Below are 19,966 nucleotides of genomic sequence, written 5' to 3' on the forward strand. Positions count from 1 at the left end.
GATTCAATCCCTGTCACACAAATAATGAAGCCCAAGCACACAAACACACACACACACACACACACACACACACACACACACACACACACACACACACACACACACACACACACACACACACACACACACACACACACACGCATTCTTTATGCCTCCTCTCCATCTAATAATAATTGTAACACATGCTAATAACTGCACTTTTTTGTACATGGGACTTGTTCTAGCCAACCTTGCAAGTATCAACGCATTTCCTTGACACTTGCAAGGTTGGCTACACAGTATATGCATTCTGCTGCTCCTCCCCCCCCCCCCCCCCCCTCCATCCTCCATGTCCTCAGTGAACCCCGCCCGGTGCTAGACTACATTATCCTTCTCCTTCTGTTGCTGCCGGCTGCTACAGTATGAGACCAGAGCCAGTCCAGCAGAGCACTCAGTTTAATCATTAGAAACGCTGCTTTGCATTGAATTTGGCTTCTCTTACACACACCTCTTACCAATGGAACAGATAGCAATATTGCAAATGTTTCCTTATTGATTGAAAGTGCACTAATGATATAGTGCTGGGCTGGCTGGCCATAACAACTCAAACCACCTGCAGAGAGAATGCTGAAGCATGTGATAGAGCTCTGCATAATACTAACTGTAAACCACCAGCAGGATGTATAGATACTCCCTCAGGTGAGCATATGTATCACTGGTGTCGCATACTGTTAGGGGAGGCTTGCAGGGGTGTGTGTGTGTGTGCGTGTGTCTCAGGGCACAGTGGGACACGGATCCCCTGCAAATGTAGCATATCAAAGCAAATGCTGTATTATTTTTTATCACCTTTCAACCCTCAGATATTGAGTTTCACCACCTATTCTGAGCTGTGAACAGGCCGGTATATAAATCTCATAACTCTCTGCCTCTTGTGGGCACACACTATGTCAGAGGCACGGAGGCCCATCACCGAGACACACTGAGACTCACCAAGACCTCCAATATGCATCCCTCGTTTGATGGAAAACAAAAAGCTGAAGATGCGGCAGGAGGCTTCAGCAGCAGCTGGGATTCTCGTAAAAAGATAGAACAGAAATAAAAGTGACAGAAATGTATACTTACCTTAAAACAGATGTGATTAGTTACAGTGTACACTTCTGCGTTTGACTCTTACCTTCAGAAGGATTTAACAAAAAACAAACAGGCTGGCACGGTTTGAATCACCACACCTCTCCTCATGACTGGAGTTGAACCGTGCCCACTAAATGATTCTATGCCCGTTCCCCTTACTCCCACCTGGTGCCCGCCACATGCCCATGCCTCCCATGCCACTGGGGCGGCCACCTCCTGAGGGCCTCACAGTATCTAATAATTGATCATGAATGCTTTCTCTCATGGTCAGCAGTCACACTGTCCTGCCCGTATACAGTTCCCATCTCACTTTACATACCACAGGTATTTGATAATCTCTTCAGTTGATGTTTGAAGTCCACATTAAGCAGATATTTATACATTACGTAAATGTGTAGGGCGGTCTGTTATAGCAACAGTATGATAAAAAAGATACTCTTTTGTATTAATGCTTGGATTCAGAAGCCTTTTAAGACACTGTTTTTGCAATTAAATGCTAAGGAGAATTTCTGAGCACATCTAATGGTGGGTGTGGTCCTGGAGTCATGAAACACTATCTATATAAGGAACAGAATATTAGCTTTCCACTACAACAAATGCATATTACATTTCAGGAGGATGCAGATACAATGAAACACGGATTATGTCCGAAATCTGATCTGCAATTCCGAGAAACAGCAGCTGCTTGTTATTTGGTTTTGCAGTCAGGTCCACATGACAACATTTAAGTTTGTAGCCAAGTTTGTTGCAGTTTGTTGTACCCTGACGTAGAGACCAGCACAAGAAAACTTATTTATATATACTCATTAGTTTTAATCAATAATAGGGGACTACATTAAAAAAACTGAGTTAATGCTCTCCGTGTCTTTGGGGGAGATTATATCTTCTTCACCTTGAGGGAAACACTTCGTCCTCATTATGTTATTTTTAATTATGGGTGCGGTGTGTGCACTCCTCTCAGGCTGTGGTCCAGACTGCAGACACGGCTGGTCACGCTGCAGTCCGCCTCTCAGCCTGTCACATGGCCCACGCTTTGTTTCCACAGAGAGAAAAGGTAGTCTCAGATAAGAGTTGTGGCTCCCTCTGCTGATCTCAGGGAGCCACCTAATTAAAAGCCTCTGTCAAACGAGCCTTTGCATTGGCCCCGAAGACAGAAGACATCAGACTGTTTCATTTAAAGATATGGCACTCTGCCTCTAAAAATAGGTAATTGCTTTACCTGGGGTGCAAACCCACCGCTGTGTTACAAAGGATGCTTCACTGAGTCAGATGGAGACAAATGTGGGGATGGGGGCGCCTCAGGGCACATCCTCGCTCATGCATCACAACCTTGAAATGAGATATTAAGATATAAATATGGTCACCCCAGCAAACCTGCAGAAGACTGGTGCTGTAATCACATTCATTAACACTTAGTCATGCTGACGGTGTTTCTACAGGCTGCAATTCTCTCACAAATAAAACATGCAAAAGATGTATCACAATAAGTGTTCAAAAATCTGTTTTTTAATAGAAGTGAAGAAAAATAGGAATGGCTTGCTTCATCACCCAGTCAACACGGTGACACATGTGCTGTATCAGACTTCATGCAGCTAGAACTAGAAAAACACATTCTATAAAAGCAAAAAAAGTTTGGATTTGACTTCCTGCAACAAAAGTTAAATGCAAATCAACTGCCACAGGATGTTGAGTCTTTGTCCACAGATTGACCCATCCACATGACAGCTCAGCTCTTACCTGATTCTGCTGCCAGAGAGCCAGGTGGATGCTGAGGCCCCATTTGCCTCTGCGTCCTGAACTCCTGGCAGCCGACCCATAAATCCATTAGGCCTTTAGTCTGCTGTTGTCTCACCTCGGAGGGAGCTACGACCAGCGTTTAGAGCCCTACCTCTCAAAGGCATTTCAAGTCTCGTACAGCTCCTTGCATTATGTGGATGGCTTTGGCTCAGGAGGTAGAGCGGGCAGGTCGTTAATCAGAAGGTCAGTGGGTCTGATCCCCAGCTCTTCTTGTGTGTCCTGATCCTTAAGATGTCCCTCAGTCTGTGAATGGGCGGATGTGATTTGTAGAAAAAAGATGGTTGTTACCAGTAGAGTAGTGTTATATATGCAGTCCATTTACCATCACAGTTCACTGGCTGTAGTAATGTTAGCCATTGAATAACAGTGCAGGCAGGTCAAGGTTTATTTATATGTTACATTTCATGCGGATGCTCGGTGTGCTTCATCTTTGAGCATCCCATAAAAACAAAGCACACACAGAGAGAAGAAGGAAGAGGCACATGCAGTCAAGCATGTACGCACACAAACACTAATCAAATGCGCTAGAGTGCAGGGAGGTGGAGGGTAGGGGGCAAATGTATTATAATTTCAGTTTTCTTTTTAAATGTGCATTTATATGTGTGTATGTTTGGTGACACACCTACCTACCTAGCTCCTAAATAACTACCTACCTACCTACCTACCTACCTACACCTACCTAGCTAGCTCCTAAATAACTACCTACCTACCTAGTTCCTAAATAACTACCTACCTACCTACCTACCTACCTACACCTACCTACCTAGCTCCTAAATAACTACATACCTACCTACCTACACATACCTACCTAGCTCCTAAATAACTACCTACCAACCTACCTACCTAGCTCCTAAATAACTATCTACCTACATACTTACCTACCTACCTAGTTCCCTAAATAAGTACCTAGCTCCTAAATAACTATCTACCTACATACCTACCTACCTAGTTCCCTAAATAAGTGCCTACCACCTACCAGTACCTACCTAGCTCCTAAATAACTACCTACCTACCAGTACCTATTTACCTACCTACCTACCTTCCTACCTACCTATCACCTTACTACCTACCGACCTTCCTACCTACCTACCACCTGCCTACCCACCTAACTTCCTACATACAAAACACACAGGGAGAAGAAGGGAGAAGCACACGCAGTCAAGCATATAAGCACACAAATTGCTCTAGAGTGCAGGGAGGTATGAAGCAAATGCATTATTATTTCAGTTTTCATTTTAAATGTTCATTTATATGTGTGTGTGTTTGGCGACACACTGAGGAGACCTGAGGCAAAGTAAACAGGATAAACTTGTTTCAGGACGGACGCAGCATGCAGCTTCATCTTTTTTTATCAACCTCCTACGTCCTTGCATATCTATCTATCTATCTATCTATCTATCTATCTATCTATCTATCTATCTATCTATCTATCTATCTATCTATCTATCTATCTATCCATCCATCCATCCATCCATCCATCCATCCATCCATGATTGCACTTCCATGTGCATGGTTTTGCACATATGTGATACATGTTCTTTTCTTTTCTTTTAAAAGCTGATTGAGTGTCTAATATGACGTGACACAATCAGATCTAAAGTAGATGTGTGTGGATTTCCTGCAGAGGCTCAGGTTCTCGACTCCAATTATGGAACGTTGAACTCCAGATGAACTTGAGTTCAACTTTGCTTGTTAAGAATGTCCCACACACTAAAACAATGCATGCAGACACACACCCATGACCAGGACACTGCCACCTGAATTTAATGATTTATCTTTAATGATTCTGTGGGGAGAAGAGTCAAGAGTTACTTTATTGAAGCAGACATTTAAAACACGGTGGCACAGCATTATGTATCACACGCCAGTCTTTTATATGCAATAGCACAATGCAGTCAGGTGATGGCAATATTGTATTCCTTTTTAGAGATTAGATTTTTTCAACTTCTTATAACTCTTCACTTTTGAAATGAATTGTGTGAGATTCTGCAAAAGGACTGAGGAGAATCAGGGGTGATAAAAGCACAAGCATACCTGAGGACCCCTATTCAACAAAATTCAAATACACAGTGAGCTCCTACAGCTCAGCCAGAAGTAGGTCACTGTAATCTTGGGTATAGCAGCTCAAGTCCTATTACCTTAGAAATCCTACATGTAGTTGCAGATTACACCATTTAGCACATTTTCAGGACGTGCTCAATCAATGTGAATTTCTTTGGTCGTGTAAGATCTGTTAAACGTGTCCCAGAAAGACAAGGCACTGATAGGTCACAGGATCAGAATCACAGATTTGCTGTTTTGTGTCACATTTTTGTGTGTTTTGGAGAACACATAAGCCCATAAGGCACATGAGGTTATGTTTTCACCTTTGTCCATTTGTTTGCTGTTTTTTTTGTTAGCAAGATTACGTAACAATTAAAGTACGGATAACCACAGAGCAGGGGGTTGGATCCAGGCATCCACTTTCTTTACATTCACATTACATGGTGAGCTAGGATGTTTTTCAACATTTTTGTTGATTTCTCAAAGAATAATCCATGGATCTTGATAAAAGATATTAGGCATATTTGGGGAACCTAAGAGCGTGTGCCATTTGTTGCACATCCAGATAAAAATCCGGATTTAGATCATTTAAATGTGGTTTCATGAGGGGACAGTTGGGCCTTGACAGAGGTATGCACTCTGCTGTGCATCATTCTAGCTTATCATTATTTGCAAGCAGAACTTTTATAATTTAAATCTTCCCATTTAAGTTTTAGCCTGTAAAAAGTCTGTCACAATGCTGTTTTGCATTTTCCATTTGTTTAATAGCTATATCCTGCAAAATAACACAATTCTGTTTGAGTTTTTAGTCAGACCCTGTTGTGTTGTGTTTTGTTGTGTTGTGTTGTGTTGTGGATGAGCTCTATTTTAAAGCAGCCACAACACAATAGATGGAAAAAACTGACATCAATCCGTCAAAGGTGAACTACGACATAAGCAGTGGATGGCTGAACATTATTGACAGCACCATTTGGCTGACCAGTTGCAGCAGAACACACACACACACACACACACACCATGGGCAAACAGAAGGCTAAGTGGGCAACCAGGTCTCGGCTAGCAGCTGTAAATTACTTCAGGGACAAAGGGCGCTGAGCTTCACTTGCGATATACTGACCATGATTAAATGACATTTAAATTAAAGCCAACAGTCTTACTGGTGGATTCCAACACAATCGTTTTTGGCCGTTTACTTTTCCATACAATGACTTGTGTTGCTTGTAAGAAACAGTCTGTGTGGTTAATTAAAACACATACTTATTTTTTTAATTAAAATGTCTCAGGTCGGCAGGCCCAGTTATGCTCCCTCATATGTACCACAATAGGGGCTCATTGAAGTCAGCCAGAGTGTGCAGCATTCATAGAGTTTGCAATTCAAACCTCATTTTAGATGAACACAATAACCTGGTGATAATTTATTAACGACACACCAGTTGATTTATAGCTAGGGTTCACAATAATTAAACCCTCCTCCACGTTGTCACATGTGTGGTTGTTGAACAGCATGAGGAGTCCTTGAAGCAATGCGAGGGCCAGTCCACTCAGTCTCACTGTAATTTCTCTGAATTCAATTTTAGCTCATTGGAGGATTTATGAGCAATTATTACAGCTATCGATTGACTGGTGTCTGGGGCAAAATAGCTTCTTGGAGACGACCCCCTGATGAAATGAAGTGTGTGTGTGTGTGTGTGTGTGTGTGTGTGTGTGTGTGTACTTGTAGGCATAGACCTTACAGAGTGAGAACATTTTTGGAAAGTGAGGATATTTTGGCTTTGGTTGTTAGAGGGTTAAGACTTGGTTTTAGGGTTAGGGTTACAATTAGGTTTAGGTTTAGGTTATGGTTATGGTTATAGTTATAGTTATAGTTAGGTTTAGAATTAGGTTTAGGTGAGGGTTAGAATTATGTTTAGATTAGGGTTAGAATAAGGTTTTGGTTAGGGTTAGAATTATGTTTAGATTAGAGTTAGAATTATGTTTTGGTTAGGGTTAGAATTAGGTTTAGATTAGGGTTAGAATAAGGTTTTGGTTAGGGTTAGAATTAGGTTTAGATTAGAGTTAGAATTAAGTTTAGGTTAGGGTTAGAATTAGGTTTAGAATAGAGTTAGAATAAGGTTTTGGTTAGGGTTAGAATTAGGGTTATATTGGGGTTAGAATTAAATTGAGGTTAGGGTTAGAATTATGTTTAGATTAGAGTTAGAATTATGTTTAGATTAGAGTTAGAATTATGTTTTGGTTAGGGTTACAATTAGGTTTAGAATAAGGTTTGGATTAGGGTTAGAATTATGTTTAGATTAGAGTTAGAATTATGTTTTATTTAGTGTTAGAATTATGTTTTGGTTAGGGTTAGGATTATGTTTAGGTCAGGTATTTATTTGTGATGGTTAAGGTTAGGGTAAGGGGCTGGCACATGCATTATGCCTATGAGTGTCCTCAGTAAGATAAGAATGTGTGTGTGTGTGGGTGTGTCTGTGTGTGTGTGTGTGTGTATTTGTGTGTGTGTGTGTTGGGGGGGTAGTATGGTTCACGCCTCTCCCCCCCTCTCCTCACCCACAGCCGTGTTTGTCCTCCCCCCCTCCCCTCCCCGCACTGAGAGTCATGATGGCGGAACTGTAGCCCTCGGTACGAGCAGGAGGTATCGCGCCGCCCGTCCCTCGGTTAACTACAACTGTACATAGTTCATTTATTTATCCCGCCAGCTTCACCACCATCTTTTTACCCTCCTCGCAATGACCCGCTGGATTCCCACCAAGAAAGAGAAGTACGGAGTCGGTAAGTTGCGGCTGCGTGACTTTTGGAGAGAGCTCACCGAGTGAACTCCCAGAAAACTGCGGTAACTTCAGGAGGTAAACGGGAACAGGAGTGAAGTTCGGACTTAGTGCCGACTCTGTTGTTGTTGGTCCCGAGGTGTGTGGAGGCTGCTGCCGGGGTTCACTCAACTTCTACTGCTTACAACCCCCGTGTTGGTGTCAGGGGCTCCAGACATTTAATAAGGAATGAGTTGTGCTGCTGTCCTGAAGTGGAGGGGAGGAAAACATGTGCAAAAAACAGCCAAGAGTTCAAGGAGCATTCCAGTCATTGTTGCACTCTGTCTCCCTGAGCTGACTTGCTGGAGTTGCTGTGGGCTGAATCCTCACTGAGCTGGAAGGTCCCTCAAAGTCCCCTGAAGGACTCCTGCAGGGCCCCACATGTGCCTCAGAGACACTGGGCAGTCCAGGGGTATTAGCTGTACTCTTAGAGCTTCCCTGCACCAGTGTGTAGGAACTTGTGACTGTGGAGAACAACGGATCATATTTATGCCTTCCTTCACAGAGCTAGTCACTTTGGCCAAAGATTGTATCTAGATAAGGATTTTCACATCAATCGATACCTGTAGTTATCACGATTAAGGCCACATTATCATTCCTTTTAAGTTGAAAGTCAGATTTTGGCTCCTGGGGGAATGACAAACACAACATTGTACAGATCTGAGGTAGATCAATGTGCTTACACAATGCATAAGCTTTATATTGTCTTTTTCTTCATTGCTATTTATGAAAATGATATTCTGATGATTATCAATATTGTTTTATCGCTCCCCAGGGCTAGCTCCTTCCAACTTTATAGATCAGCTGTATTTTTTTTTTTTAAACTTGCAAACAAGGTGTGGCTCCACCACCTGTGAATCTGTGCTAGTTTGTGGGCTTGCAAACTACCGTGCATGCGTGTTCATGCTATCAGGTAGACCTCCACACCCTCAAGGTAAATCAGCACAACTGTTGGCTCAATCCCCTCTGTGGTTTATTGCATTGACTTTACAGTCAGTGCAGGCTGGCTGGTCATCAGTTACCATTCTGACTCACCCCGGAGCTTAAAGCTGCAGACTCTTGCACACACAGGGTGCCCTGGTCTGCAGTAGATGCTGTTAAACTTAATACGCCCAGTGTACAGGGTTTTTCGTTGTGGAGTGTAGGTGTGAATCAGAGGCCCGCACTGAAAACACCTCGGCTGTGTTCTCACCTGGATCCTCCCATTGACTTCCTCTCAGGTTTTACAGAAAGTATTTTGGGCTTTTTCTTTGCTGTTGTGACTCAACAATATCTTTAACACACATATTCCGGTTGATATACTAGTGTGCAGTAGAAACACCTCCCTTTTGGTCATATATGTCCTTGTTTTAGCAGCTGATGTTGAGGATTTTTTTTGTGTGTTAATCCTTTTAGATCCCAGTATGGCATTCAAAACAGTTACCCTGCTTGATTCTGTAGACTGAGCTCTTATCCTGCCACTCACCTCAGAAACAGGGCAGGAGTCACTTACATTGTATTTAATCCTTAAAATGCCATCGGACCCTGTACAAGGTCTTACATTTTTAATCCGATTAGTCAAGCCAGGCTGTGCTCGAGTACAGGCAACTACATTTGGGGATGACAGAGCAGATCGCTAGCTTCCTGATCATATCAGTTATATCATGCTAGCTAACAGGGAAATGTGGATATGGAGCTTAAGATATCACAATCTTTTTTTGGTGAATTTGTGACACCATTATAATAGAATAGCTCCCTAATTTTCAAGCACTGCACCAGAGGCTAAAATGAGGCAGTGAAATCCTCAGGTGCAGAACATGTGCAGTCCCTGGTTAGTTTTAATGCAGTTATACATTATTCGTGTCCATAATGGCATCCTGCGGCTTTATTAGATTTCAGGTCAAGGCTTTTTGGTTAAGTGGTCATGTACATGATTTTTAACAGATCCAAGATACCCCCCCCCCCCCCCTCCATTTTCTTTGACAGCCTGCATGAACCTTACACATTTATGGCCCACAGATGTCCGAACTGAAGAACAGTGATCCAGGGAAAGGAATTTTACACGTGAAGTGTGTTTAGAGGTGTTTGGCAGTTTTACTGCATATGTAAGAAAAGTTGTTTTAAGCCTTTTGGGGCTCCAGAGGGAGCTCTGTGAAGTTTGATAAATCACCTCACGTAATGTCACTTAAATCAGCGTTGGCTGAAGCTGAAGATTATAAATTGGCGAATAAAAAAGAAAATTGATCTAGAGTAAGAAAGTGACCTGACTGCTATAGCTGGCTCCTCAACTCTGCTTTAGGCTTGAGGCTACACAAGCATCCGATAGCATTGTGGGTAATGGCAGATTCATAGTTTCTGCCATCACCAGTCTGATAAGGTCCGCTGTGGTCCTCAAAATGTGAATGTTGTCATCCGACCACATCTGCTAGAGTATGCACAGATGTGGTCGATGTCCTCTGAGATTGAAATTTGAAAGTATGGTCAACCCCTAAAGGTTCAGTGTGTAGAATTTAGTGGTGAATTTGCATGTTGCAGCTGAATACTACTCACCTCACCCTCCCTTTCCAAACATGAAAGAGTGTTTCCACTCCTCTGGTGGCCTTCAGTTGTCATAAAAACTAAAAAGCTGTTTAGTTTGTCAAGTTTGGACAACTGCAAAAAACATGACCGCCTCTGTAGAGAGGACCCTCTTTAGATGTATGTGTAAAGTATTTAAATATAAAGGGCACATTCTAGGGTAAAGAAAACAACAACGCGTACAATTTAGATCATTACACACTAGTGAAAACATCACTAGCATTATTTTATATTAAATTTCTGCCAATAGATTCCTTTCACCTAAATCTTACACACTGAACCTTAATGTAAGTGCCAGGTCTTCATAAGGACGACAAATGTGTGGAATAAAAAAAGATATATATCTGGTCTTGTTGTATCGATTTTCATCCATTTTCCAAAACCTGTAATTTGAGTCTGACAACTTTATAGATAATGCTAAATAATGTGCTGTATAGCCTTTTAAAAATCCCCTCTAACAAATTCTAAATGCACACCTGCTTCTTTGCCCTCATTTAAAAAAAATCCAAATCTTTGGGTTCTCCTTCATCACTGAAATGTACAGTGTCAGTGTGGGTGCACTGGAGATATCAGGTTTCTGCATCAAACTTGTTTCAGTTGGACCATGATTGGCTACCGAACTAGTTACGATGTCATAAATCCTCCTCCCACATAAACATCATATAGGCTCAGATTTAAGGTGCGTGCAGCGAAACGTTGTCCTTTCAGGAGATGAAGGTGAAGACGCACTTCCACTGTCAACCTTTGCACATACATCATTCTGCGTTATATACTCTGTCTGAGTGGAAGAGGACCTGTGATATGTTATTGTTCAAATTATTCAGTTCCCAGCAGCAAAGCCGTAGGGTTTACATGTTGTGTAATATTGTATATATATTGTACTGTACTGTTATGATTAGAAAGCCTTACAATCCTTAACAAGCAGTACTGCTGCCTCCTATAATAACCACAGGTTTTCTGCTGGGAGCCGCCATTAAAACCATTTAAGTCACAAAGACTGAATAATGCTCGTCCACCGTCATACGAACTGTTTGAATTGCTCAACCACAACTTCCACTTGGTGATATTATGCAATGAATAGCAAATTAGTTTCCTTAAAATGACAAGCAACTTTAAGTCGATCTCTGTTACATGCTGTGTGGGTGTGAAAAAAAAATCTGAAGCCCCATTGGTCCCAATCTTTACATCCTTGATGGTTCATCTTGCAATGTCAAACCTGGTAGCAGATGATGATTAGTGTTGACCAGATGGTTGGTCACTCACCTTTTTAAAACTTGATTTCAGAATAATTCTTTTAATTCTTTAAGGACCGTTGAACTACCCCTCTTTAGATAACACACATTTTCCATCTGTTGAAGCAGGGTTTTAAACAGAATTTAAATATGAGCCCACACTGGTTTAATTTAATCCCCTCTAATTGGCACCATTTGAGAGTAAAATTTCTGATTTGTAGATAACCTATGAGGACTTATCAGCTGGAGCTCTGTTTTAAGAGCTACAGATCATTCTGGCTGTCTAGACAGTGGGGAGGATGGGAAAGGATTTTTTAAAATACAGAGGTCTTTATGTTTTAAAATGTCGTGCCTGAGGAGAATTGGCTCAAAAACCAACATTAATAGACTTGCTTTTACCTAATGATTCTTGTAGAGATACCGTACCTCTCCCTACTTTCTTAGCCTTCGAAATTAGTTGTCTAATACGCACTGATACACAGGTTTATACAAATATACGAATAGTACATCACTGAAATAGCTGAGTACCTGAACAAATTCATAGCTCTAATCAGGTTTTATTTAATACATGTCTCCATTTGGTTTGAAGTGTAATACAATGTTTTCTATTGGGATTTTTAGTTTGTTAGTTTAGTTTGTTAAACGTTTTTCTTTTTTTACTTCTTCGGTACATATAAAATGGTAGGTTTTGAGTTTGTTTGTGCGGCTGCTGCATGGCATATGTCTGTGCCATTACTGGCTGTATTATTTGTTTACCTCCGCCAAAGAGGTTATGTTTTCATTGCTGTTTGTCTGACTGTTAGCAGAGTTACACAAAAACTACTAAACCAATTGTATTAAAACTTACTGGAAGTGCAATTCCGATAATCTGACAATGATCTGGATTTTGTGAATCAGAATAAGTATTTTTGCGGAAGGTAATCTTTATTCAGTTACTCTACGTTAACACAGAGAGAATGGATACTTTGCCTGCGTTTAATGTTAGCAGTGGGCAGAACATGTCTGTGTACATTATGTGTCTGATCTCAACACCTTGTATAAGGATATGGTTATAAAGTGACCAATCAGCCTTGGTGGAGGTATGTGCTCTCTGAGTACCCTTCTAGCTTCTTTCATGTAATAGACTGAAGGTTTTTCACCTGAGAATCAGAATGAATAAAGTGTTCCCATCTTTCTCTACAGTTGTATGTTCAAGTAGAGATGTTCTAGTACCATTTTTCTCTTCCTGGTACCTGGAGTCGATGCTCAGTACCCATCTCATACCAGTGCATTTGAGAAAATTACAATTTATATAACATATTGGAACATTTTTATGCTAGTAACCTTTTATGGAAGTGATGAGTGATTATTGCCTATTGCTAGTGTTGTAATATGGTACACGTTGCAGGTTTATTTGTGGGACTTTCCAGCGTCAAATATGGCCAAATAGCTGATTTTAGCTAGCTCTGGCTAATACTACACTACTGGAACTCACTTCTCTTTTGCTACTCTGAAATCAGGACTTGTCAGTGGCAGTGCAGTATAGTGACATTTTTGGGGGTATCATGTCCGATGCTTCTATCATAGTCACAACTGGTAATATTTGTTTAGGTTTTGCTTTTCACATTCAGTGAGTGATGAGAACAATAGTCTGTCATTGCATTGTGTTGACGTTGATGCGCTGCCAGCAGCTGCTCAAACAGCTCAGCCGTGTTAAGTGTTTCTTAAATACTTTAATTTAATCAAATCCACTTGTGTGATAAATCATTCAGAGTGAATCAGGCTGACTTGGATTTACCATTAGTATGCACATTAAGTTAAACCTGAGCAGATAGGGGCTTTATCGGAATTCACAACAACAGCTCTGCCGTCAGTATTTCAAGTTGAAGAGGGAGATAGTGTGTCTCAGAATTGTACCAGATGAGCGGTGCTGCCAAGGCCCAGTGTGGCATCACAACGCGCTCAACTGGTTTCCAGTCATTGGCGTAATGCCATGCTGTTGCCACAATGTGTCAAGTTGGTGAATGGACCATTGTCACGCTCAGCTTGACCAGAGGAAGATGTCATTTCTGGTGAAACTATGTGTTCCGGTGACTTCTATTAAATTCAACAACACAGTATGTTGATACTATGGGACCAAAACGTCTGTTCTTTATAGTGGGGTCTGTGTTTTCAGAAGCGATACTTAAGGGAATAAGAAAGGAAGTAAAGGAAATATAATTTAAGGCGATTTACTCCTTTCCTCAAAGGCAGATGTTTGTGAGTGTTAGTGGGTTTTGGACCAGTGGAAAAAGGCCTCAAAAATCTTTTACAGGAACCTGTACAGGTGAGCCTTAAAACATATCCAACATGGGCCTAACCAAGTACTTTAAGAGCCCATTTGAGCTTATAATCAGATTTTTATGGTGATGTCTGTCCGTGCAAATTAGTTTTATGGGGAAGTTAGAGAAATCTATCGTTGCGGAGGAAGTCATAGTACGGGAAGGGTAGTGGCATTCAATGTATTGTCAAGTTTTGGTATTCAGACGGAGGTGTGATAAGCTGAGCCAGTTGAAGCGTGCTGTGAAATCTGGCCTCCAGCAAGAAGCATTATAACCATGCAAGTCAGGGCAGAGCTCTCTTCATAGTTCCTCTATCTCTCTATGAGTATGAGAGGCTGCATGCTATTGCAGCTCCCTCAAGTTGTGACAAAGACCGTAGCTACAGTTTTGTTTGGCAAGGTGTCTCTTTTGCAACGTCTGTCTGGATTTTGCCTGTGTGTGTGTTTGTGTGATCTGTCCCATACATGTCTTGGTTAGAGAGTTAAAAAAAGGATTTACAGGAGTGGCATCCAGGAAAGCTGTTAATAAACTAAAATTAGGGAAAAGCAGGTCTTCTTGCAGGTGGGCCATTTGGCAGGAACACATCATGCAGAGTGTGACTAAAGGCCACAGCTGTATGAGTGTGATACCATCACCTTTTTTTTTTAGCTCTTCCCCTCACTGTTGACACTGAGGATACCTGCTCCAGAACAGTCCATTTACTGGGACGTTAAACACAGCCTCGGGGCATCCGTTTCAATTAAGAATCATCAAAATGCTTTAGAGGTTTGAGTCACACAGTCCTCCTGCACAAACACACACACTCTCGCTGTGAGATGAGGAATAAATCAAAGATCAAGATCCTCTTCGCTTGCAAGTCCGAGTTCTGCGTTGGGGAGGGTGAATTGGTTTCCGTTTCCAGGGGGAGACTGCAAAAACCTCTGATCCAAAAACTTTTTAAAAACGTACTTTCTCCTCTGTGAGTGATTGAAAAAGGGATTTGGAGTTTTTTTCTTAATCCACTGGACCTTAAGGAGGGAAAAAAACTCGTCAGTCAAACTGGCGACTGAAACCTTTTTTTCTTTGTTATTCAGTACGTTTCTGAATGTTGTGTTTTCCTCTCATAATGAGACGGTCCTGCTTTGTCCTTCAGCAATCTACAATTATGCTCCCAGTGGAGAGCAGGAGCTGTGTCTTCAGGTCGGGGACACGGTGCACATACTTGAGAAATTGGAAGGTGAGTGAAGCCGAACGCACAACACGCCCTGACACATCGCCCGACACATCCGTCTTCCATGCAATGTGACTCTGGGAACTTAGATAAAATGTTAAACTAGCCCCGGTGCTTAATATGCAGTACATAATAATATAAATGAGTTCATCACATTGTCCTCCTGACGGGTTGGATTTTCCTCACCCCCACTCACTGTTGTATGTTTCTCTATTCATTTGTATTTCCCCAGGCTGGTATAGGGGCTACACGCTACGCAAGAAATCACAGAGGGTAAGGGCTTAATTAGCTCTGTGTTATCTTATATTCAACGTCGTTACTTATATTTATTCACATACACATATACTCATATACACACACACACTCTGACATTACCTCTTTGTTTCCTCAGGGCATTTTCCCAGCTTGCTACATCCACTTAAAGGAGGCTACGGTTGAGGGAATAGGGTGAGATCACATATCAGTAAACATATCCTCCTGATGATAATCTGCTTTGATTTTGATGTACCCTGCCGTGTTACTAATAACACGGCAGTGCAGTTGTAATTTTCGAACGTGTAGATTCTGTAATGCTTTACTTGGCTGTGTAGGAAAACTATCCAACTATTTATCATGCATAGAACTGCACTTGTGTCTGTCCAAGTTATATGACATGCTCTATGAGTGATGAGCTACTTTTTTACAAAGTCTTATTCTTCTCTCCTCGTGGCTGGTAGCCAGCAGGAAATAATTATTCCAGCAGATTTACCCCTGGTCCAGGAACTTGGAGCTACTCTAAGAGAATGGTCACAGATATGGCACAAGCTCTTTGTGGTATGTGTAGGTTGGCTCTCTTTTATCAGCCTCTCTTGTTTCTGGTATCCACAGGCCTCTCCTCCCTGATTCTCATCACTTTTAATCATTTTTGTTTTGTTTCATTCCTCTGATGGCTCTATTGCTTTAAGCATATTCCTGTTTTATCTGACAGGCGAACAAGACAACACTGTTCCGCGGTGTTCAGCAGATGGCCTACAGCCTCATCGAATATCGATCTCAGATAGTGTCAGGAACGCTGCCCAAGGATGACCTTGTAGAGCTGAAAAAGAAAGTAACAGCAAAGATTGATTATGGAAACCGGTATGAGTCCTGCTGCCTTCTTGTACTGCAATGAAATGCCTTCTGACATAAACATCATTGTAAAGTTTTATGTGCTTGGGTCATAACTCTGAGATTGTCTCTGCAAACTCGTTTGATGCGGTCTGGCACCCTCTGCCGCTCAGGATTCTGGGGTTGGACCTGGTGGTGCGAGATGATGCGGGGAACACGCTGGATCCTGACTGGACCAGTACGGTCAGTCTGTTCCGGGCACACGAGACTGCATCCCGTAGCGTTGATGACAGGATACAAGAAGAGAAGGCATGATTCTAATTGTTTTGGTACAGATCACTTTCTTTACTCCACAGTGTCTGTCTGTTCCAATTAATATCTATGTCCTTGCACTGCCTGGGGCCTTTTTTTCATGCAGACACGGCAACAAAACTTGGAAATGAGGCGTCAGACTCTGTTCAGTACAGTGCACACCTACAGTCTGCTCATGAACCTGAAGAACTTTGTATGCAACATTGGAGAGGATGCTGAGCTGCTCATGTCTCTGTATGACCCTGACCAGTCTGAATTCATCAGGTTTGCTACTCACTTTTAATTCTGCAATTAAGTATCAAGCCAGGGCTATTTGTCTTTTTGGGTTCGTTAAATTTGTAAGTGGAGTTTTTATATGCAACCAGCAAGTCGTGCAATTCACTGTTATAATAGGTTTTTGTTACAAAAACAGTTAAACTCCCTGAGGAGTTGCAGGGCACAGAATTCCATTTTTTGAAGCCAGCAAGCAGAAAATCTTTACACCATGTTATGTGACATGGAAAAGTTATGTTTATTCCAGCATGATGCAGAAAAAATGAAAACTCTGCACAACAATTTATCATAATGTGATGCTGACACCTACCAGATAAGTAATTAAGAAGGGTTAAAGATTACTTTAAAAAAAAACTACCATAAGTGCTAGTATTCTTACTTAGTTACTTATTGTGACAAGGTGAACATTTCTGAATAATGAGAAGTTATTCAATGAGGAAGGGAATGAAGAATAATAATAAACTGCTTCTTCCCCTTCTTGCTGTAGTAGAAAAGTAGTGTGTCTGTTCTAATCTTTGTATAATTGGTGCAAGCATAAATATTAAAAGTGATAACAAGAACAGAATTTTTTTAATAAGATGTCAAATCGATTACAAAGTAAGTTTTTTGAATGTTAAACTGTTATCTCCCTCTTCTGGCAGTGTGAGTAATTACACAAACAGTGCTCTCCAACCAGTAATAATCCGGGTTTGTCCGTGCCATTGATCACTGTGATCCTCCCACGGATCACCAAGGTTCTTTTTTATCTGGAGCATCAGAAACTTTTCTTTGGATGGTTTCCAAGTTTTTCCACCATAGACTACAACATACTCATAGTTGTGTAGGCCACAGGAGCCCACCGCTGCTCCCCTCCTTACATCTTGCCAACCACTCATCGGGGTTGACATTAAATGCACCTTTGTCAGTGGGCCAGTGCAGAGATAAAACTTTCTTGTGCTGCAAAATGCAGAGATTTAGCTTTGTGTACACTCCTTTGACAAGGACAGGAATGTGTCATTCATTCGTTTATATCTCAAACTCCAGCTTTCATTCTGGGTGCTGTTTGTAAGGTGACCTTTGACCTCCCTAGAGGGGCAGCAGTCATCACAACAGACAATCTGAAATTTCAAATTGGGTAGAAACTGATACCTAGATAATAAATAAGCATTACTAATGATTGTGTGCCTTAGACAGGCCTTTCATCTATTTCCTATGTATTTATCATGTCAAAAATATCTAATATGAGAAATGTCTAGAAGAATCAATAGACCATAGCAAATGTTTTTGACACTTTGGATTTGATCTGATAAAACTGCTTACACCATGCAGAGTTTTCACATTAGTGACTTTTCTATTTTTCTATTTCTCCTGATACCTCAGATAATGTGATCTCTAACTGTGACTCTTATTTAAATTCATGCAGTGAGAACTTCCTGGTGCGCTGGGACAGTATGGGGATGCCTAAAGAAATTGAAAAACTCAACAACCTGCCAGCGCTATTCACGGTAACTGAATCCCACTGACTGTGTTCCCTCCGCTCTGGATTGAAACAATCCACACGCTGCCTGAAATCTGTGACAAAGAGGACAATTTACTCCTGGATTGCTCCTAATTTACTAAAAGTTTCCAGTGAATGGCTCACATTCACGGCACATCTTTAGAAATTTTAATACGTTTGCCTCAGTTATAATGCTGCCGTTTATGTTAATGACACAGGCAGCCGTTGCCCCGTAAACATGTCATTGTTTTATCCTGCATGTGTGCCACTGGGAATTAGTGGTTCAGAGTGTAATGAAACCACATTAATCATGGCAAGGAGCTGAAATTTTATGGTTAGATTTGCTTCCTCGAAGCACAATAGACTCCTTGACTTGAAAAAGCGTCCAGAAAAACAAATGCATTAAGATGTTGGAGAGGTGATACGTCAGAGAGAGTTTCCCTGCATTCTTTCACCCTGCAATATGTGCCATCTGGTCTGCAGCTCCATCCCTGTGAATGCACATAATGACAGGGCAGTCATACATGCTACATCCACACTATTTCGTTTGAAAAGACATCCACTCTGCTATGGATACGCCTGCATCCACACTAGTTTTTAGAGCTGCTAAAGCAGAGAAGTTTGAAAATGCTATCATGCACATGCCCAGTGTACATTAGTGGTAATGTGATATGCAATTTCAGGCATGTTTGTATGGAAAGGGATTAAAAGTGATTAGGAGCCAAATCGTCGTAGTTTACAAATCCCGTTTTCAAACTAAAACACAGTAGTATGGATGTAGCCACAGTCCACTGCCTTTTGTATCTTTGTGTCTTATCAGTTAACATCCCATAATAAATTAACCTTGTGTGTCATTGAATCCAGGACCTGAGCAGCAGCGACTTAATGAGGCAGCGACTGTTCCTGGTCTGTCAGATCATCAGAGTGGGCAGCATGGAGCTGAAAGAGGGCAAGAAACACACCGGTGGACTGAGGAGGCCGTTCGGTGTGGCCGGTGAGCTGCTATTCTACTGTCCCAGTTTTTGGTTAAGGAATATGAAAGTCTACTCAGTTGCTTTAACAGTTCTGTTGAGGTATAAAAATAAGGGATCCATGTGCTGAATGAAACGGGAACACCTGCTTTCTGCTCCGGAAAATGTTTCCGCTCTGCCTTGGCAAAGAGAGTGGCTGGAAATTGGTTTAGCAATGGTCTTTGTTTTTGGCCAGATGATTAGTGGGTTTTATGAGGAATGGTTTCCTCGGGTGTTCGAGCAAATGGACTGAAACCAGAGTCACAAAGAATGTTTAAGTCAGAAGTCAAATTGTTTTTAGCCAGAAAAAAAAAAAAACAGTTTGGGAAAAGAGCTGGGTAGAATGAACAACTCTGAGGCATTTTGCAAGCTGGAGATCAAGAACCCTCAATCTGTCTCATTGTGGCGGCTGTCTGCTGTGCCAGGCAACAGGTGAGTGAGATCCAATACTTGGCTCGGCTGCTGTTTCAAAAGTAGAACAAACAGAACTTTTCCAGCAGAACTAAAAACAAAAAAACCAATTAACTCTTGTTAAATCCAGCGAATTCCCATTTTACTGTTGTTTTGGCAACAACTAAACACTGTATTTCCTCTGAAAGGTTTGTTTACCCTTGAGTCTTTGGCCACACTGTGATGCTCCTAATGTCTTTGTGTTTGCAGTGATGGACATTACAGATGTCGCCCATGGCAAAACCGACGATGAGGACAAACAGCACTTCATCCCGTTTCAGCAGTGAGTCTTTTGATGCTGTCACA

At 41.5% G+C, this 19,966-nt stretch overlaps 1 protein-coding gene across 2 annotated transcripts in view; it reads left to right on the forward strand.

The window, feature by feature from the left end:
• Window positions 1–7,423: 7,423 nt before the first annotated feature.
• dock5 (dedicator of cytokinesis 5) overlaps window positions 7,424–19,966 on the forward strand; it is a 34,452-nt gene continuing 21,909 nt past the window's right edge. Inside the window, exons 1-11 of one of the 2 annotated variants that reach the window (XM_034596070.1) lie at window positions 7,424–7,719; window positions 14,975–15,058; window positions 15,285–15,325; window positions 15,444–15,499; window positions 15,769–15,865; window positions 16,020–16,168; window positions 16,312–16,447; window positions 16,557–16,714; window positions 18,126–18,207; window positions 19,065–19,194; window positions 19,871–19,943. In XM_034596070.1, coding sequence (XP_034451961.1) covers window positions 7,677–7,719; window positions 14,975–15,058; window positions 15,285–15,325; window positions 15,444–15,499; window positions 15,769–15,865; window positions 16,020–16,168; window positions 16,312–16,447; window positions 16,557–16,714; window positions 18,126–18,207; window positions 19,065–19,194; window positions 19,871–19,943 — 1,049 coding nt within the window. In that variant the 5' untranslated portion in view covers window positions 7,424–7,676. The remainder of the gene's footprint in view (window positions 7,720–14,974; window positions 15,059–15,284; window positions 15,326–15,443; window positions 15,500–15,768; window positions 15,866–16,019; window positions 16,169–16,311; window positions 16,448–16,556; window positions 16,715–18,125; window positions 18,208–19,064; window positions 19,195–19,870; window positions 19,944–19,966) is intronic. The other variant, XM_034596071.1, reaches the window with a different exon arrangement.

This window comes from Hippoglossus hippoglossus, chromosome 9 (assembly GCF_009819705.1).
Source record: "Hippoglossus hippoglossus isolate fHipHip1 chromosome 9, fHipHip1.pri, whole genome shotgun sequence".
NCBI classification, from domain to species: Eukaryota; Metazoa; Chordata; class Actinopteri; order Pleuronectiformes; family Pleuronectidae; genus Hippoglossus; species Hippoglossus hippoglossus.